The 21,289-nt window shown below is 44.4% G+C and overlaps 3 protein-coding genes across 3 annotated transcripts in view; 2 read left to right on the top strand and 1 right to left on the bottom strand.

The window, feature by feature from the left end:
• The window catches only part of LOC135542761 (rho GTPase-activating protein 20-like), a 26,889-nt gene extending 18,298 nt beyond the window's left edge, over positions 1-8,591 (top strand). Inside the window, exons 6-15 of the mRNA XM_064969943.1 lie at positions 254-422; positions 554-620; positions 717-905; positions 1,133-1,314; positions 1,449-1,613; positions 2,603-2,727; positions 3,657-3,846; positions 4,806-4,908; positions 5,057-6,051; positions 6,159-8,591. Of these exons, the coding sequence (XP_064826015.1) occupies positions 254-422; positions 554-620; positions 717-905; positions 1,133-1,314; positions 1,449-1,613; positions 2,603-2,727; positions 3,657-3,846; positions 4,806-4,908; positions 5,057-6,051; positions 6,159-6,989 (3,016 nt within the window). The 3' untranslated portion in view covers positions 6,990-8,591. The remainder of the gene's footprint in view (positions 1-253; positions 423-553; positions 621-716; positions 906-1,132; positions 1,315-1,448; positions 1,614-2,602; positions 2,728-3,656; positions 3,847-4,805; positions 4,909-5,056; positions 6,052-6,158) is intronic.
• Positions 8,592-9,241: 650 nt separating this feature from the next.
• Positions 9,242-13,880, bottom strand: LOC135542760 (adrenodoxin-like). Its single transcript, XM_064969942.1, has 4 exons — positions 13,360-13,880; positions 12,611-12,735; positions 12,348-12,477; positions 9,242-11,818 (listed from the first exon to the last, which is right to left on the bottom strand). Exons 1-4 carry the CDS (start codon positions 13,536-13,538, stop codon positions 11,710-11,712), a joined length of 543 nt encoding a protein of 180 aa, XP_064826014.1. The 5' UTR covers positions 13,539-13,880; the 3' UTR covers positions 9,242-11,709.
• Positions 13,881-14,643: 763 nt separating this feature from the next.
• Positions 14,644-21,284, top strand: wu:fa56d06 (uncharacterized protein LOC795664 homolog). The gene is made up of 12 exons (XM_064969941.1): positions 14,644-14,711; positions 15,173-15,210; positions 15,684-15,965; positions 16,379-16,513; positions 16,612-16,800; positions 16,900-17,055; positions 17,170-17,316; positions 19,657-19,791; positions 19,867-19,985; positions 20,072-20,206; positions 20,307-20,418; positions 20,776-21,284. Exons 2-12 carry the CDS (start codon positions 15,174-15,176, stop codon positions 20,847-20,849), a joined length of 1,521 nt encoding a protein of 506 aa, XP_064826013.1. The 5' UTR covers positions 14,644-14,711; position 15,173; the 3' UTR covers positions 20,850-21,284.
• Positions 21,285-21,289: the final 5 nt, after the last annotated feature.

Genomic DNA, 21,289 nt, shown 5'->3' with positions numbered 1-21,289 from the left:
TTCATGGTTTATCTTTACCAGCTCTGAGGTCCAGAAGGAGAGATGGCTCTCCCTACTCAAAAGGTGAGCAACAGATAAGCCTTCATGGTTTATCTTTACCAGCTCTGAGGTCCAGAAGGAGAGATGGCTCTCCCTACTCAAAAGGTGAGCAACAGATAAGCCTTCATGGTTTCTTCTACTGTAAACGTATGTTGATGTGTGTCCAGTATGTGTTCTCCCTGTGGGCTGGATCCTAACTTTCCTGTTTTTCCAGTCGATTAAAAGAGGAGAAGGAAAAGGATGATCCTAAAACCATTCCACTGAAGGTGTTTGGGAAAGGCATCGGGAGTTGTGCTCAGGTCGTCAGTAAGACCTTGGGTGTCAGTAACTCTGATTCAACCAATGAGGTTGTCCGACTCGCTCTTCAACAGTTTGGTGTCACGGTGTGTATAGAATCGAGAAATACTGTTTTTTGTGTTTTTGTGTCTTGTGTTGTTGTTATCTTGACTAATGTAGTTTTTTTAGTGTTTTTGTTTATCTTGGTTCTTAGAATATCTTTGTCTGTGTTCCATAGAGCTGTGTGAAGGACTACCAGCTGTGGGTAAGCTCCAAGAGGGACAACGCCCCTTACCCTCTCATTGGTGAGATTCTAACTAAGGTCTTGCCTGGAACTAGCCTGGAACTAAATCCTACTGGAACCCCTGACCTCTGACCTTTACGCCCTAACCCTCTCCCAGGTCATGAGTTCCCTTTCAGTATCCAGATGAGTCATATGCGGGAGCCCCTGGCCCAGCCGGGCCGCAGGGACACAGTTCCACCTCCAGACAGACAGAGGGCGATGCACCGCGACCAGGTACAGGTGGACAAACAGTGCCAGTTCATCCTAAAGACCCGATGCAGCTCCACAACAACAACGTCTGTGATTGGTGAGGACTGAGGAGGTGCTTAATGTACTAATACTAGTCTATAAAAGGTTTATTAATGGTCTATTACTGGTCTGTTACTGATGGTCCAGGAATTGCTCGTTTTTGCTGTCACGCTTTCTCTTGTTACTCTATTGATTCCCTTTCTCTCCTCTCTCCTGTGTCACACTGCAAATGATTTGATCTCTCTGTTGTGACCACGTCCTGTCTGACCTGACATCTCTCTCCAGTAGACCCAGCTCAGAAGCCCTTCAAGCGAAGGCGTTCTCTCATCAACTGGGCTTTCTGGAAAGGCTCCAATCCTAACCTCCACAGTTCCTCTACAAACCTCTCCTCTCCTGCCCCCGGCTACCTGTTTGGCCAATCACTGAGCACCATCTGTTGGGACAACTCCCTGCCCAAGCCCGTCATGGTGAGTGAGGCGATGATGTCGCAGTGACTTCCGAATGACATCATCACAGTGATTAGAAGAAGTTGGTTAAAAATGTATCAATCTCATCTGCAACCTCTGTCTCTCTCTCTCTGTCCTTCTCTCTGTCTCTCTAGGACATGATGGTGTTTCTGTACAACGAGGGTCCGTTCACACGGGGGATATTCCGACGGTCAGCGGGGGCGAGGGCGTGTCGTGAACTCAGGGACAGACTGGACTCTGGGGCTCAGGATGTCCCGCTGTCACGGGAGCACGTCTTCATCATCGCTGCTGTGTTTAAGGTCCACTCTCTAAAACATGCTAGACAACTCTGAAGTCTGTGGCAGAATTACATCAATTATACCAATGTTGTGATGTGTTATGTAGGCCTTATGGCAGACGGAGGGTTCAAGTGAAGTGGAACCAAATGTACTTTCATCACCTGAGGAAAAACAGGTTTAACCTTTGTGCTTAGTAAATCTGGTCACCTTGTAGGACAGTGGCAGAAGAAGAAGTAAAGAAACATGTGGCTGTCACATCGATGCTGTAGTTTTGAGGTTGGGCAAAAAAACACTCAAATTACCGCCTTAAACTATATAACTGATCAATGCACCATCAAACCAGGTCATTTAATGCTTTAAAATGGCTGCAGAAGTGCAATATCTTACCGATCTCTAGAGCTTCCGACCTGTGAAATGACATCAACACATACAGGGAGAGTTACTGGCTAGCTACAGCGGCTACATTTAGCTAACGAACTAGCTACGTCAGTCGCGGCGAGCATGACCAGAATGACACGTCGATGGACCACCAAAGGCACACTCCATTTTCTGTTTAAAAATTGAGAAAGAGGCCGTTTTTCGTGCCCAAAGTCGACCTTTGAGCCTTGTGAATGACTAATGTCAGGGAAGGACATTGTCCTTGCTTGCCAAGTGTTACATTACACCTGTGCCCTTGTGGTGTGTTGTCGTCAATCCAATTATCGACTCATATCTCTATGGGTGACACATACGAGCCCGTAGCAATGCAGCACAGGCTGTGCCAAAAACTACAGCTAAATAGAGATAAGGTTGTCAAATTGAATCTGTAGCTCATAATCTGTTAATCTGGTAGGGATCCACTGAGTGAGTCTGAAGACGTTAACAGTTACATCTAAAAGTCTATGACGACAAATGAAGGTGTCCATCTAAAACTTCACCTCAAAATGAACTTCAATGACATTTTACTGTTGTATATTTTTTCCACTATAAATTGTCAGTCTAGTGACTCTGGTCTCTGTCTCGACATTCAGGACTTCCTGCGGAACATTCCGGGCAGTCTGCTGTGTTCCGACCTCTATGAACAGTGGATGGATGTGATGGAGGAAGCCGAATCGGAGGAGGCAGAGGAGGAGGAGCAGGCACAGGATATAACGAGGTAGACAGACACTTTCCATCATCACCTGTATCAGCAGTAGCCTACTCGCCCAGTAATAGGCTGAGTAATGAACCAGGTGATTTAGTTATGAAAGGGAAACTCCTCTATAGGGTTTTAAGAGTGCCAGGATCCACTGCTTCCCTCAGCTCAGTGTTCTAATCATAGAGAGTTTTGTCTCAATGGTTCACAGAGCTTTTCAGCTCGCTCCTCTAAACAGGCAGAGCACAGGGTTAGGGACAGCGTCAGCACGACTGTAGGCCACTTTAAAGTAGGAAAATATTGGGCAAACTGAATATTCCTCCTGGGCATTCAACTATTTGTTATCGATTCGTTCCACCCAGTCACAAGGGAGCCGCGTGAGTGAGTGAGTGAGTGAGTGAGTGAGTGAGTGAGTGAGTGAGTGAGTGAGTGAGTGAGTGAGTGAGTGAGTGAGTGAGTGAGGGAGGGAGTGAGTGAGGGAGTGAGTGTGTGAACTGTTATGTTATCATTCATTTCTGTGCTGGAAAGCAGAGTCCATGTTCAGATGGAGGTAGAGGTAGCCCTTTAAGACAGATCTAGGATCAGATTACCACGTTACTTGAATCCTAATCAAAACCATCAGGCTAATGAGAAACATCTGACCACGTATCAGTCATTAGGGGCAGCTTGTACCTACACAAATCTAATCAAGTTGTATTTTAAATTTGTGTGACTGTCCTTGTCTATCAGTGTTTTTTTAGTCATGTGTTGTGTTTTTTGTAGTCCCAGGAAGAGTAGCTGCTGCTTCTACAAAAGCTAATAAGGAACCAAATAAACAAATAAATAAACAAACCAGCGTCTGGAGTTTTTCCTGTCAGGGAAAACTCCAGACCCCGTTCATACTGTAAATAATACACATTTTGATAACCAATAATAACCTTTGACCCAACTGTGATCCTCCTTCTCTGCAGGCTGATTGGTCTACTGCCAAAAGAGAACGCACTGTTGCTACGCCACGTGGTCGCCGTGCTGCACGGTATCCAGGAAAACGCCCATGACAACCAGATGAACGCCTTCAACTTGTCTGTGTGCATTGCTCCCAGCATGCTCTGGGCTCCGGGCCCCAGCAGCCCCGAGGCGGAGGGGGAGGGCGCCAAGAAGGTGAGGGGACGACTGGAGGGGTAATCCACATAAGCACTTTCCCTTGACCCCTAACCTTTATCTAGGCTAGGCTCCACTTAAGCCTTTATCCTGTAACATAGTGAATGGTCACTCAAACACTGGAAAACCACAGTAGAGTAACAGTTAACATGTAGCTGGGAACTCAACAGTAATGAGAAGGTAGCTGGAAACATAATGGGCTCCCTAGGAAATATGCAACACATTTCCTTCAGCCTGCAGGGTCAGCACTGTTCTCACACTCGTCTTGCGATGCACACACACACACACACACACACACACACACACACACACACACACACACACACACACACACACACACACACACACACACACACACACACACACACACACACACTCTACCCCTTCCCTCACAATGGGTGTTGTTTTTTCTCTAATAGTGTAGCAGTTAATTCTAATTATATGGCTAACAGATTTGTCTGACGGCTCTGCTAACATAGCAAAAATGTATTTATGCAACAAAGTCTTAGGTTACAAGTAAGTTCATGTGTTCCATAGCCAGTTCAATAGCCCCTAGAAGCTTATCTCACATGCTGAGACTGAAAATACAGACTGAGCAACATCAATGTAACCATCAGAGCCATTTTGGTGCTGCATTTGTGTCAGTTCATCACCATATCAACGGAATGTCCAACCCACTCGGAATAGATTGTTCTTTCTCTGAGAAGGTTATCTGGTAAATTCCCATCACTCACGTCACTCCTGCGTTCCTGTTTCATGCAGTTAGAAAGCTGTGAAGCCCTTTGTCCTAAGAATAGACCCACTTCTCTATCTTGGAGACTGATTTCTCATGAGAAAAACACGATGTGTCTTAAATGCTAGTTGTTTGTTTAACTCAAGGCCTAATAAAAAGATACATAGAGCTCAGTATTTGTAGTAGTTCCTCCAGGTTAAAGACCTGTCCCCTGTCCTGTCCCCAGGTGTGTGACCTGGTGAGGTATATGATAGAACACTGCCAGGAGGTCCTCGGAGAGGATGTCACCTCTGTGTTTGGAGGTCTACCCCGGAAACGTGCCGAATCGGGTATCACACACACACACACACACACACACACACACACACACACACAAACAAACATCTCTGTTTATGCAAAGATCCCCCTGCTCAAAAGCACACACCATCTAATTTTCTCCTCTTCCACCTCTATCTCTCTTTCTCATTCTCTCCACAGACGTGTCTTCCTTCCACCTGACCGACTCGTCTTATGACAGCCTGGAGAACATGCTGAATGATGACAGCAGTGAGTCTCCATGCCTCCACACCTCACGGCGGCGCTGGAGAGCCAAGCCCCTGCAGGGCAGCCTGGACTCGGTCCTCACCCTGAGTGACTGCGACCAGGAGCAGCCCGACCTGGACACAGACCCCGACACCACAGACCCCGACACCACAGACCCCCAATCTGGCAACCACCACCACCGTGATACGATCACACAACCTGGATCTGGCAACCTCCTCCAGCCCTCAACCCCAGCCCGAGGCAGGACCAGGAAACTCAGCCCAGCTGTGCCCCCCTCCTCCTGTCCCAACCCCCCAGCTCCTCAGAGGGGGGGGAGGAGGTGCTCAGAGCCGGCCATAGGGTACTCTGTGGCCGGCTCTGTGGTGCGACTGGCAGGGGACGCAGACAGGCTTGGTAGCATCGATGACCTGGCTGGAGGTGGGGAGATGTTTCACAGCTTACGGAAGGATGGACAGACACAGACACACGGACCCACACACACAGGGGAGTGGAATGGCAGTAAGGGTGTGTGTGAGGGTTCGGGGTCACAAGGTGCACAGACGCGACGCCGGGACGCGAGCTACTCCAGTCTCTCTTCGCCGCCCACTTCCCCCACACGCTCCTCAGTGGACTCCCTGGACAGCCTCCTCTCCCACTCCAGCATCCAGTCTGCTCCATTCTGGCAACCCAGGGTGGGACCCAGCGCCGCAAGATTGACTCCCTCCCCTGGTCCTCCTGTCCCTCTAACCCCCATACCTTCCCCTACTTCAACCCATAGTCTACCCATCCCCACCCCGGCTCCAGGCCAGGGGCTCAGTCCCAATATCTCCCCGCCGAAGGAGATCCCTTCCTGGGGTACGCTGAAGGGCTGCAGGGGGCTCCATCCCAACACCTGGTTGAAGAGAGGCCGCAGACTGTCGCTGTCGCAGCAGGAGGATGAGGGGGGTGTGGTGAGTTCCATTACATGTGGTTGTTGTTTATTAGTACTGTTCATTCATGGAATGTCTCTCTCTCTCACACACAGACTCATCATTTCTCTCTCTTTCTCTCTCTGTAGGTGGATTCCACTAACAAGACTCTCCCCACTAGCAAGTCATGTCAGGATAAAGGAGGGCTGAAACAGTCATCTGAGAACCCGCCCATGTCCAGTCTGGCCAGCTGCCCCACAAAGGCAGGAGGGTTGCAGAATCGCGGCAGTGTGACCAAGGACCGACGATCCAGTCAAGGCTCGGTGAGCCCACCATCGCGCCAGAGGTCCCAGGAGCATTTCCACTCCTGCCGCTCTCCCTGCTCCCAACCCACAGACAGGCCCCTCACTGTCAAAGAGCTGAGAGAGATACACAGCCAGGCCTGCGCAGCGAGCAACATGGGATATGACGTCACAAACCAGGGCAGCCGTACCCCTCCCCAACATGTGTTCTTTGGGCAGGGTGGACCCAGCTTGTCCCTAGCCAGGCAGAAGTCCCACTCCCTAGCCCCAGGCATGGAGGGTCTCTCCGGGGGCAGGTGTTCCCAGCGTCGGAGCTCCGAGCCTGGGGCAGCACATCTAGGCGACGCCCTGGTTCTGGATAAGGCCTCACACCCAGAGAGGCTTCACAAAGAGGCCAAACTGGGTCAGAGGTCAAAGTCAGTGGACGGGTCCCAAGACCTGGGGTTGAAGGTGTCCTGCACGGACCAAAACGGGGCTCCGAAGTTTTGCCTGTCTCCCTCTGCCACCAAGGCTGTGAGGGACTATTTCTCGTCTCACACGCACAGCAATCCCAATAGTGGTCAGCAGGTGGCGCTAGCCCTGATTCAGGGACAGAGGGAGAGGCTCAGGAGGTGTAGTGATCCCATGCTGGAGCCCGACTTTGACCAACTGCTCTTTGCTGAAGAGTCCTACGTGTGAGACCATCACTGGTTGTGAACAGTCACACTAAATGCTTCTACGTACAGCTGTGAATGTACAGGTAAAGTCATTTAGGACCATAACAGAACCAAAACATAGCGCTTATGAGAATCACAGATATAACAACCTTCTGCTTATTGTGGACAAACATTCCTATACTTACAATGCACTTTGCTTTTCAGAATCGATTGGTAATAAGACTACTATATTATTATAGATTCTACTAAAAGAGCTCACTGAAGTGAATGTATGTATCATGTACCTATTAGGAGTAGGGAGGGAAGAGTAGTTTCAGATTATGTAATGTGTCGTTTTCGATCGCAGAAGTGAACAAATGTACTTTAGGGATCACGCTATTTGATTGGATTACATGTGAGATTATTCACAGGGACCCTTGCAGTGAACTGCCTATGATCAGTATAAGATTACTAAAACGTTTACTTGTAAACAAAAATTCCTTACTAAACCGTGTCATATTTAAAGTGTATGCGAGGCTGTGATTTTGCATTGACAGTATTTTGTAAATAACAAAGACGATCTTGACTGCCAATGAATCCATGTTGATAATGACAAAGCAAAGTGCTTTAAACTTACAGCTGTAGTATTTCCTCAAAAGATTTCTCAAACTCTGTATTTCAATCTGTATTGTATATCTGGCAGGATGTCTGTGTGTCTGAGAGATGTTGTTCTCTATTCACTCTTTATCGCTGAAGCGTTACTGAGTCTGCGATAGAAATGTAAAGGTAATTTCCGATTGAGCCGACGTATGCAGCGTTTTACCGTGAATGCTGTCTCCGCAAAAGCAGGAACGTTGCCTTTAAATTCCATCACGCTGTAAAGTTGAACTTCCACGATGCGGATTGAATAGAGCCCTATGTTTGTATCGATGTGTTTGTGTCTGAGAAGTATACATTAATTATATAATCTGTATGGTAAATTTACAGCATATGCAGTATGATTGTTTGCTTTTCTACATTTGAAGGTATTCATTTCATGCTAATTGCTGCCAATTGTGTTATGTGCATTTTCACAAAGCTTTCTACACCATAAATTGTGTGTTGTTCTCTTTGTATTTGTGCCCATAGGATGCTTTATAATGTTTAAAGTGTACACGCTGTATTGAGTTTGTACACGCTGTGCTGTATTGAGTTTGTACACCCTGTGCTGTATTGAGTTTGTACACGCTGTGCTGTATTGAGTTTGTACACGCTGTGCTGTATTGAGATTGTACACGCTGTGCTGTATTGAGTTTGTACACGCTGTGCTGTATTGAGTTTGTACACGCTGTGCTGTATTGAGTTTGTACACGCTGTGCTGTATTGAGTTTGTACACGCTGTGCTGCATTGAGTTTGTACACGCTGTGCTGTATTGAGTTTGTACACGCTGTGCTGTATTGAGTTTGTACACGCTGTGCTGTATTGAGTTTGTACATGCTGTGCTGTATTGAGATTGTACACGCTGGCAGATGCCGCCGCTGCGTTATTAAACTGGCTACTACACTCGTTTGATGTGTAATGCATAAGATAATCAGATCATAAAATAAAACAAACCACCTTGGCTAGTAAGACTAATGGTGCCGTTGTTTTGTTTTCTTTGCAATGTTCTCTCAGTCCAGTAGCACCTGGGAAACTGTCTTTTGAAGTTTGTATTAAACTCAACTACACCCAAACTCTACTGAACTCAAGTTCAGCCAATCACCCACTGTCACCTCAATCAGCAGGGCTGGTGCACCCTGGGGACTCCAGAATGCCAGTTTTATGCCAAGCTGTTCTGAATGACTGATGTAAGAACTTATCTAATTAATTCTGCCATGTTGCCAACCAATTAGCCTAGCGCAGTAACTTCCAACATAGATCCAGCTAATAATATCTACAAAATGTAGATCAGGGTGACTGTCAGTGACTGACATAAGAGTGCACAACCACAATTCTAAATTGCACGTTGTGTATTCTACTATTATAACTCTCAACAGTACATTGAGCCCCTGACTTGAGTCCCCACCCAAAATGAAATAATATATATTTGCTGTCTACAAAAGGGGGGCCACAGGCTGCCAGATTCCCAACCCGGATGTAGATTGTATGTATTTCCTGTTTGGAAAGAGATTAGCAGGCATTCGAAATCAACAGATTCTGGTTCTATTGTTTGAAAACTGACAGTTCCCAAAGTAACTATACTGAACAAAAATATAAATGCAACATGTAAAGTGTTGGTCCCATGTTTCATGATCTGAAATAAAAGATCCCAGACATTTTCAATTATGTACAAAAATATTATTTCTCAAAAATGTGTTTACATCTGTTCGTGTGCATTTCACCTTTGCCAAGATAATCCATTCACCTGCCAGGTGTGGCATATCAAGAAGCTGATTAAACAGCACGATCATTACACAGGTGCACCTTTTGTTGGGGACAATAAAAGGTCACTCTAAAAAGTGGTTTTGTCTCAAGTTTGAGGGAGTGTGCAATTGGCATGCTGACTGCAGGAAGGTCCACCAGAGCTGTTGCAAGAGAATAGAATGTTCACTTCTCTACCATAAGCTGCCTCCAACGTTATTTTAGAGAATTTGGCAGAACATCCAACCGGCCTCACAACTGTAGACCATGTGTATGGCGTCATGTGGGCGAGTGGTTTGCTGATGTCAACATTGTGAACAGAGTGCCCCATGTTGGCATTGGGGTTATGGTATGGGCAGGCATAAGCTACAAACACAATTGCATTTTAATTGACAGCAATTTGAATGCACAGAAATACCATAATGAGATGCCGAGGCCCATTTTTTTTCATGTATCTGTGACCAACAGAGGTATATCGGTATTCCCAGTCATGTGAAATCCATAGATTAGAGCCTAATTTATTTAAATTGACAGATTTCCTCATAACTCAGTAACATATTTGAAATTGTCACATGTTGCATTTATATTTTTTCAGTATACATTAAGAGTGAAGCATATGAAGGACTGAAGTAATACCCCTTCCTGCTGTGTGTCATTTTCTCATTAAAGAACATGTTGGAGGATCCATTTTCTATGGTTGTGCAATACATAATGTTAGTATAATGGTATATTCCCTTGAGGGTGGTTTCTCTTCAGAGCCAAAAACAGGACATGGGACAGACAGAGAGAAACAGACTAATTAGAAAGTCTATTTTAATACAGCATTTCTGACTAGACACAGATGAGTGCTATTTACAATCACGTGGAATATGAAATGAATATTTGATTACACGAGTGGTAGGACATCACTAAAGACAGTAAGGGTATACAACTTGATAAAACAAAGGCTAGGGTGGCCATAGAAGTGACAAGATAAGGCATCCTAACCAGTCTCGCCTCTGGCCAGATTAATGGGTGTCATTCTAAAGTCTGGATGGGTGACTTCACAATCCTGTTTCAGCTGGTATTTACTCAGAAACTACATGGTGACAAGCTGCACTTCTTGGTACTTATTTGAAAGAATTCAATACAACTTGTAACGTGTATTGGTAATTGATAATAGCACAAATAACAACTATTTGAATGTGTTATTTCCAAGTGCTCACCAGGGAGGTAGTGGACTATGAAAGTGATCATAACCCCTTACATTCACTGGAGAACATCTACACAGAACAAAAATATAAATGCAACATGTAAAATATTGGTCCCATGTTTCATAAACTGAAAGAAAAGATACCAGAAATGTTCCATATGCACAAAAAGCTTATTTCTCTCAAATTGTGTGCGTACATTTGTTTACATCCATGTTGGTGAGCATTTCTCCTTTGCCAAGATAATCTATCCACCTGATAGGTGTGGCATATCAAGAAGCTGATTAAACAGCATGATCATTACATAGGTGCACCTTGTGCTGGGGGACAATAAAAGGTCACTCTACAATGTGCAGTTTCATCACACAACACAATGTCACAGATGTCTCAAGTTTGAAGGAGCTTGCAATTGGCAGGCTGACTGGAGGAAGGTCTGTTGCCAGATAATAGAATGTTCATCTCTCTAACATAAGCTGCCTCCAACGTTATTTTAGAGAATTTGGCAGAATGTCCAACCGGCCTCACAACCGCAGACCATGTGTATGGTGTCGTGTGGTCGAGCGGTTTGCTGATGTCAATGTTGTGAACAGAGTGCCCAATGGTGGCAGTGGGGTTATGGTATGGGCAGGCATAAGCTACAGACAACCAAAACAATTGCATTTTATCAATGGCAATTTGAATGCACAGAAAAACCGTGATGAGATCCCGAGGCCCATTTCTATTACAATATCTATAACTAACAGAGGCATATCTGCATTCCTAGTCATGTGAAATCCATAGATTAGGGCCTAATTTATTTCAATTGACAGATTTCCTCATTAACTGTAACTCAGTAAAATCTTTGAGATTGTTCCATTAATATTTCTGTTCAGTATATACTACTTCACAACCGTTAAGGACTGGGGGGGGAGCTGATTGGAGACTTCCATCTAAACGTTCTTCTATTCTCCAGAACCTGCGGAATTATTTGCCAACTTTCCCATTGTTCCCTGTATAAAGTGAATGTAAAACTGTGATGATGGGACTCATTTAAATGTTAATATCACAATCTCTATAAATACAGTGTCTTCCATTTCGCCATTTATAACAGCATACCACTTAGAATTAGGCATCATTTGGTCATGCTAGTGTTGAAATAAAGTATTGATTTGGGCAAATTTCAGTACATCTATTACTCTGGCCTGGGGTGGCCATTATGAGGACCCGTCTCCACTCTGTCGGATGTCTGCCACACTCTCAGGCACCCTCGCTGTCATGCCTTCCAGGGACCTGGTCAGGCAGATCTGGCAACCCAGGCGGGACCTGGCAGAGAGAGAGAGGAAAAATAAAAAGAAGATTATGACAAACATATTTAAAAACGTCATAACGCTATGACCTAACCAAAATGGATCCACTAGAAAAAAATTGGATAATTGAAGTTGGAGAGTGAGGAGGTAATCTTATTCAAGATGTGTTTACGGGGTAATGTTTGGGACAACAGAAGTGAAGTGGGCCAGTGTCACAAGGGGTTCAGTCAACACTCAGCTAATATGATTAGTGAGGTCATGGCGATCACCCTTCTCATCTTGCTCTGCCTAAACCAGCAACAGCAACACAGAACTCAAATCCCCTTCCGATTGGTTGGAAAGCAGGCTAGCAACAGTACAAGGCAAGCATGTGCCACTGTGTGTTTATCCCTCTGTTCTTGTTCCTCACAATGATTACCTCCTAATCTCAATATAAAGCAGCGCTGAACAGCATAACACTCTGGTTACACTGGTGGCAGTGTGTGTGTGTGTCATTTCACTTGTGCGTCCAATCAATGGGCCTCCAATTTGTGTGTGTGTCTCACGTGTCTGTGAGTCCGTAGGCCAGGTCCAGCATATCCATCTCCTCGTCAGTAATGGGGCCCAGCTTATTATACACGTCTTCCTCAAAGATCAGGTGACAGGTAGAACAGGCCAGTGTCCCCTCACATGCACCTGAGAGACAGAGACAAACACACAGAGAGACAGACAGAGAGATCAAAACATCCCACAGAGTGAGAGAGCAGGCGAAACCTACAATAAACAACCGTATTAATTCACTTAACCACATTAGCGTAACCCAACTCACCGAACCCATCAAAATCGAGGTCCTGGTCGATAATGACATCTAGGAGAGAGTCTCCAGGAGAGCCTTTGACAGAGATCTTCTCTCCATCTCGATTGGTGAAGTGGACCGTCACCTTATTGTCAGCTCTGCACAGGAACAGACACAAGGGTGCAGAAACAGACAGTAGCTGTGGTCATGCTGGGGATTTGGAATACATTGGATTAACATATCACTTTACAGATGCTCAAGGACTTTGCATTGTATGTGGGAAATGGGGAACTCCCATAGACTAGGTAACACCCTCTCAGGACTTCAGTTGCGAATGTACAGGCTGTTTTTGAAGGTGTATTGGTTTCGGGTTTCTGCACATTAATCCAATGGCTTTATCTTTGACATCTATACCAGGATGTGTTGAACAATATTTCTACAGTCGTTCCATACTCTACAGTGAGTAAATAGTCCCACAAGCAATCCAGCAATGTCCTAGTCCAACAACTGTTTAGAGATCCTGAACAAAGCCCTGGTTTGTTGGCGCTTATCTGCCAGAATGATCAGTCAGTTGTACCTACCTTTCTGCTGAAGTTGACCTTCAGTTATTGGCTTATTTGATGCGATACTAACAAGTGTGTTAATGTTAGCATTCTTCCTGACATTAACTAGTTAAGTTTGCCAATATGACTAGCTAGCAAGTAGCCTAACTAAGCGTGGATACCTTTATAGCTAGTAAGTTCAGTACGTTTGGGGACATGATAGATGACACGATTCCTTACCTAAGAGGTTGTGTGTTGGTGCTAAAATCCCTTACACGAATACAGGCCATTCTCTGGCCGGCCAATGATAAGTTCCACGACGTTGTGTTTGTTGCTAAAATAAGTGCTTCTGCTCGTCGTAGAGAATTTTCTCGGAACGAAACATGAAATAGTCTTCTTGCCGATGTCATCAGAGCCATTGCTTGGAGATGACGTTCAAAATCTAGCTTAAACGGCGGGGAAGAGTTCGATTTCGCCTTGTATGAGACCGATATACAGTACTGACAAAACAAGCTAACTTCATGCTAAAATGGCTATATCTAGCCCTTTGCGTAACCAGCAGACACCGCTGCTCGGTCGGTGTCACGTTTATTGCATAACATTTTAGCTACTGCCATATGGAGGCCATACTGCTACACGATCACTTTGGAAATAAAACCTGAAATATATCTAATTCGTTTCAATGAAATAAGCTTAGCCTCTGGACTATTTCAAAGGCAAAGCGCAAGGTTTTACTTTTTTATTTAAAGATCTCAAAATAACTTCCTGGAACAAATTCTGACGTGCACTCTCACGTGACCTTGCGTGACCAATCACAAGAGTTTTCTTTGGGTCTTTTTCGGGGCAGTGAATAGTTTTCATGTATTCAAATATATTATATTATGTATTCCATAATGTAACCAAATGTTAGCGCATGGTGCATGATGATTTTGAAAACTAGCTTTAAATTGTCTACTGTGGTCTTGAAAAGTACTTTTATCCTCAAAATCCGAATATGAGCTGAAAGGGAAATTATTACTCGAACTCATTATGGGATGAATTATTAACTACCACAAGTCTCCTTTTCCCTTCATTCATAAGATTATATATGGTGTAGCATACCAGATATGTGTTATAATTTTAGTGGCTTACACAGGGCAGTTTTAATGGAATAAAGTAATTTGATCAAATGTTACTGATAAAAAAAAATTGAAATAAAAAAATCATTCAATACTGTTCGCGCTAGTGTGGACTGGGTAACAGGTGCGCTATCTCGCTTTATTAGCTGGATGCCTTGCCATACGTGACAATGACTTGCAATGAAATCCCAAATTAAAAAAACATTGGGATATGGCGGGAATCCAACATGTTTATAAAACTGTGAAACGAGGTAAAGTCTTATTGACAATTATCTTTATTTTTTTAAATGGGATTGCTGCTGTTTCCCAATGTTCTTGAACTTGGGATTTCATTTGAACTGTTTGTGTTAATATCAGTGAGTATACGCCCCTTATCATCTTTATTGCTGCTGCTGAATACTTATTGACCAGTGAGTCTTTCCTTTCCTCAAATCACTTTCTGAGTCTCCAGACCTCCACCTGTTCACCATACAGGTAAGTGAAATACAACTACGCACACACAATACACACACACAAAGATACACAGACTGAGCGTCTGCTAAATGGTATATAGATAGTATATATATTATTTATAAAAGGAAAACGTATTTGACACAGACACACATACACACAGTCAAGGTAGGCTAGCTACTCACGTACTTAGAACCCAATGTTATATAGACACTAAGGTCGAAACATTATCTAAGTGAAGGGAGAGGCTAAGGCACTGGTAAACTGGACAGGAACTGAGCACTTGGACTAAAAGGTAAGAGAGACAGTGAGACTTTTAGATTGAGAACAGTCACAGAGCACTAGCACAGCTGGATTCACCCTACAACCATCAGATGAGATGACCTGTCTGAGTTAGGTAGATACAGTATATACTATGTACATTTAGACACTACCATTCTCTCTCATCCACTTTTTCTCTTCTTTGCTTCTTGTCTTGTTCACAGGATGTTGACGTTTTCGTTGTTGCTCCTGGCTTTGTCAAGTAAGATTCTGAAAGTTTTAATTTTTTTTTTTTTTTTTGACAGACGGGATTCCTCAAATTGAGAATAACTGAAATATTACAGTATAGACTGCTTATGCAAAATGACTACGTTTCACTATATCAATGTACTGTAACGTTGGACTTATTCCTTGCTCTTTTGGACTTTGTTACAATAAATTCTTATCATGTTAGATTATTTTTCTGGCACAGTGGTTAATAATTGTACCAATAGTGCAGCGGTTCTTTCTCTATGTATGTTCTTGTCTGATCAAAATAAGTGCATGCCTTGTATAACAAGGTCAAAGTTCAAGGGCAGTGTGTTTGTGGGCTGGCATGCATGCACGTGTGTGCATGTGTGTGCGTACATGAGTATGTTCATTTTTGCAAGTGTGTGTATGTATGAATCTGACCATGCCTCCCCCACTTTTGCTCTAGATTTTAATATTTACTGATTGTATGTTGTGTCCCACCAGGTCTCCATGCTGCCCCACTGAGGGATGATGTAGTGGCACCCCCTAGAGGTAGGCTTCAGGATCGCAAGGTCCTGGTTCTGCCCTGGAGCGTCCCAATGAGGGATCATGTTGTGTCATCCCCTAGAGGTAGACTTCAGGATCGCAAGGTCCTGGTTCTGCCCCGGAGCGTCCCAGTGGAGGAGCGCAGACAGGGAACAGAGCCCTCCAGACGCTTCATCATGGACCTGAACACCGGCCTCGTCAAAGAACATATTAACGAGATGGACAGGAGAGTGGGACTAGGTAAAGGGCTTTGAAATGTTACATTATCCATAAATTGTATTTATTTTTTACATTTAGGGTTTTATATATTGTCTTTCTCCCCTGGACTCAGTAAGCACAGGTTTTCTAGCAGTCCTACAGACATTAGCTTTGGAAGATAAGGCTTGCTGAAAACAGTGTAACTGATATGGGTGAAAACAGTGTAACTGATATGGGTGAAAACAGTGTAACTGATATGGGTGAAAACAGTGTAACTGATATGGGTGAAAACAATATAACTGATATGGGTGAAAACAGTGTAACTGATATGGGTGAAAACAATATAACTGATATGGGTGAAAACAGTGTAACTGATATGGGTGAAAACAATATAACTGATATGGGTGAAAACAGTGTAACTGGTATTGTGTCTGTATATTTCTCTCTCTCTCCAGTGTACGTTCCTCCCTCTGTGGATGAGTACAGACAGGGAACCGAGAACTCCCAGAAGACTCTGGTGGACATCAGGAGCGGACGCATCATCAAACCTGTCGGAGAGATGGAGAGAAGCATGATAATGACTCCTCAGGGTGAGAGAGTGTGTGTTTATGTGTGTATTTGTAATTGTAATAGAGAGAGAATATACTAAAACTTTCTTGAGCACTTAACCCATGTATTTCCTATCCAGAGCCTATGGAGGTCCCAGTCCCAGTCCAGAGGAGAGTGGGAGGATGGGTGAGGGCTGATGTTCTGCCCTGGAGTCTCTCAGTGGAGGAACGCAGACAGGGAACAGAGCCATCCAGACGCTTCATCATGGACCTGAACACCGGCCTCGTCAAGGAACACGCCAGTGAGATGGACAGGAGAGTGGCACCAGGTACAGGGCTTTGAAATGTTACATTATCCAGAAATATATATATTTTTTTCATTTTGGGTTTTATATATTGTCTTTCTCCCCTGCTCCTCTCCTCTCCAGTGTACATTCCCTCCTCTGTGGATGAGTACAGACAGGGAACCGAGAACTCCCAGAAAACTCTGGTGGACATCAGGAGCGGATGCATCATCAGGCCTGTTGGAGAGATGGAGAGAAGCATGAAACAGATACTTCAGGATGAGAGAGACAGATTCCAAAGTACAACATAAGTTTTTCTTTTTTGATATACACTAAATATATATATATATATCCATATCTAAAAGCCTGTCCACTTGAATTGCTTATTCAGTGGCCCTCTCCTTCTCCCTGTAGATGTGAGGCTGGTCGAGGCTGAGGTCTGGAGCATCCCACTAGAGGAACGTAGACAGGGAACAGAGCCCTCCAGGCGATTCATTATGAACCTGAACACCGGCCTCGTCAAGGAACACATCAGTGAGATGGACAGGAGAGTGGCACCAGGTACAGGGCTTTGAAATGTTACATTTTCTGAAATTGTCATCTCTAAAAAAGGAAATAAGTACACTGCTCAAAAAAATAAAGGGAACACTTAAACAACACAGTGTAAGTCCAAGTCAATCACACTTCTGTGAAATCAAACTGTCCACTTAGGAAGCAACACTGATTGACAATACATTTCACATGCTGTTGTGCAAATGGAATAGACAACAGGTGGACATTATAGGCAATTAGCAGGACACCCCCAATAAAGGAGTGGTTCTGCAGGTGGTGACCACAGACCACTTCTCAGTTACTATGCTTCCTGACAGATGTTTTGGTCACTTTTGAATGCTGACGGTGCTTTCACTTTAGTGGTAGCATGAGACAGAGTCTACAACCCACACAAGTGGCTCAGGTAGTGCAGCTCATCCAGGATGGCACATCAATGCGAGCTGTGGCAAGAAGGTTTGCTGTGTCTGTCAGCATAGTGTCCAGAGCATGGAGGCGCTACCAGGAGACAGGCCAGTACATCAGGAGACGTGGAGAAGGCCGTAGGAGGGCAACAACCCAGCAGCAGGACCGCTACCTCCGCCTTTGTGTAAGGAGGAGCACTGCCAGAGCCCTGCAAAATGACCTCCACCAGGCCACAAATGTGCATGTGTCTGCTCAAACGGTCAGAAACAGACTCAATGAGGTTGGTATGAGGGCCCAACGTCCACAGGTGGGGGTTGTGCTTACAGCCCAACACCGTGCAGGACGTTTGGCATTTGCCAGAGAACACCAAGATTGGCAAATTCGCCACTGGCGCCCTGTGCTCTTCACAGATGAAAGCAGGTTCACACTGAGCACATGTGACAAAGGTGACAGAGTCTGGAGACGCCGTGGAGAACATTCTGCTGCCTGCAACATCTGTTGTGGAAATTTCCTCTATTTACCAAATCATGGGAGCAAACCACACACAAGTCAGAGTTAGTTATCAAAGCCCATCTTTAATTATATGAGCTCTATCACAAACCCTGTGACTCTCAGATCAATTCAGTGTCTATCAATGAATTCTCCTGAGAGTCCCTTCCACGTTGCAATAGCATTTTGACTTTCACCAGTTCAGTATCTCTAATGAAAAGTTGAGAGTCCCAACAAAATGGCAAATGGGATCCTTTATAGCGAAGATCTACCCCCCCCCCCCTAGACGACATGACAATCCACAGGTCCCAGGAACTTACACAAAGAAAGACTTTACTTCAGAGAGGAGTATCCCCTAGCCAGACAGAGTTGGCTATAAATTATCGTTCAGTTTGGTCTCCTAAACATAGCTCTTATTTCGTCCTTTGTACAAAATGGTACCAAGACATTACCCCCACCCTATGATATATATCAAATTGTCATTTAGATAGAACCAATTCTAAATACAACCAATCCTGGACAAACTCACGGAGAGGGAGTGACCCTATAGGTCAACAAAGAGGGAGCATAGAATGATTCCAGACACTGCCATCCTCCTTTCCCCGATGGGAAAAGTAGGGAGTGACTGGCACACCGACACAGTGGAGCAAAAGATATGTTTACACATGATGACCCCTTGACCTCTCCCCTCTCTGCGGCCCATGCAACTTAGTCTTGACATAGAACAGATAACTGCCAATGGCCACCACTATAGTACAACAAAATACATTCTTATGAGAAATAACTCATAAGCATATCATGAAAATAAAACATCCTATCTATGTTACCCAACTAATTCTGATTATTCCCCAACACATCCTCCAGCATGACCGGTTTGGCGGTGAGTCAGTCATGGTGTGGGGTGACATTTCTTTGGGGGGCCGCACAGCCCTCCATGTGCTCGCCAGAGGTAGCCTGACTGCCATTAGGTCATTACATCAAAGTTGGATCAGCCTGTCGTGTGGTTTTCCACTTTAATTTTGAGTGTGACTCCAAATCCAGACCTCCATGGGTTGATAAATTTGATTTCCATTGATATTTTTTGTGTGATTTTCTTGGACCATTGTTGATACACACAGGAAACTGTTGAGCGTGAAAAACCCAGCAGTGTTGCAGTTCATGACACAAACTGGTGCGCCTGGCACATACTACCATACCCCGTTTAAAGGCACTTAAATATTTTGCCGTGCCCATTCACACTCTGAATGGCACACATACACAACCCATGTCTTAATTGTCTTAAGACTTAAAAATCCATCTTTAACCTGTCTCCTCTTCATCTAAGCTGATTGAAGTGGATTTAACAAAGGACATCAGAAGGGGATCATAGCTTTCATCTGGATTCATCTGGTCAGTCTGTGTCATTGAAAGGTGTTCATAATGTTTTGTATACTCAGTGTATATTCTCTTTCTCTCCAGTGTACACTCCTTCCTCTGTGGATGAGTACAGACAGGGAACAGAGAACTCCCAGAAAACTCTGATGGACATCAGGAGCGGACGCATCATCAGGCCTGTTGGAGAGATGGAGAGAAGCATGAAACTGACACCTCAGGGTGAGAGTGTTTGTGTGTACAGTATGTGTGTGTTTGTGTACTGATGGAGTATGCTTGCTCTCTTTCTCCCTGTAGATGACAGGCTGGTGAGTGCTAAGGCTAAGACTCAATCAGAGAAAGATTGTGTTGGTGAGGTCATCGATGGCCACTGCTATCAGTTCAACCCCACACTAATGACCTTCAGTGAGGCAGAGGTGAAATATACACCCAGTCAGTCATATTCACTTTTCTCTTAAATAAGCAGCTGTCCTAAAATTTGTGTGTGTGTGTGTGCGTCCAGTCCTCCTGCAGCATTCTCTACCCTCACGGACACCTGGCCTCCATAACCAACGGCGACCTGCACTCCCGCCTGGTCTCCATGGTGACCAGGGCCACCAAGAGTCCCATCCTCACCTGGCTGGGTGGAGTCGTGAAGGTCAGTACTCCATCACCCCCTCACTCTTGTTCAATCAGCCATTTTCCAAGAGTTTTAATGGTGTGTATGTGTGTGTGTGTGTGTGTTGTGACCCCTGCAGGATAAGCAGTCAGAGTGGACTGACGGGTCCCCCTGGGGCTACAGTGACTGGATGCCCGGTCACCCAGACACACAGACAGACAAGCAGGCTTGTCTGGAGATGTTCAGAATTGGTGAGACTCATACCTTTAAAAAGTATTTGATATCTATATTGACAACCTTTGAAGTATTAACAACATAATATTTTCTAAGTCACAGTGCTATCAATAACAGGTTATATTGTGAAATGCTACCTTAAAGACTGTTGATAAATAAGGCTATAAATCATAAAAAGTCTGGGAAGGACCCAGATGAACTTGGTTTTGGTTATGAGAGCATGTTGTATTATAAGATTTCTGTTCTTTCATGACCATAACATTCTGATACTGTTTTAATCAACAGGTCTATTACACACAATCCAAGTTAGAAATTGGATTATATGGTATATGAGTGGTCCATTTAACAACATTGTCATTTGTTCCCTCTCCCAGATGAGAGCTGGTGGACAGCAGTGGACTGTGAACTGAAGAGAGCTTCCATCTGCTCCTTCCCCATGGCAGCATAAGAGGCCTGCACTAACTGTAGAATTAGAATAGGTAGAATGGACATTACAATGCACTATGAAAGGGAGTTGTCACTCGATGGAAAGTTGTAACATACATAGAAGGCAACAGAACCTGATGGAGACCCACACAATAGAGAAAACGCTGTTCATGTTTGGGTCAGTGTAGTGAAGCACTTAGTTTATCTATTGGTAATTACACCCCCCCCCCCCATTGGTAGTGATATCAGGTCTCACCAGTAACCAAGTGATGTCAACACATGAAGTGTTCTATTCTGTCACCATCTTGAGTGACATTAAAAAACAGATTTTAAAAAATATATCCATTCTACACATTCTGTTTCCATGCAGTAATATCCTGTGAACCATAAAACATCTGCATCCATTTTGTATTAAGTTGTATGTCCTCCCTTCTTAAAATAAAAACGGAGCATTTTACATGG

Source organism: Oncorhynchus masou, chromosome 6, assembly GCF_036934945.1.
Source record: "Oncorhynchus masou masou isolate Uvic2021 chromosome 6, UVic_Omas_1.1, whole genome shotgun sequence".
Classification (NCBI taxonomy): domain Eukaryota; kingdom Metazoa; phylum Chordata; class Actinopteri; order Salmoniformes; family Salmonidae; genus Oncorhynchus; species Oncorhynchus masou.
The sequence above is the reverse complement of the archived record's forward strand: the minus strand, read 5'-3'. Positions and strand labels throughout refer to the sequence as shown.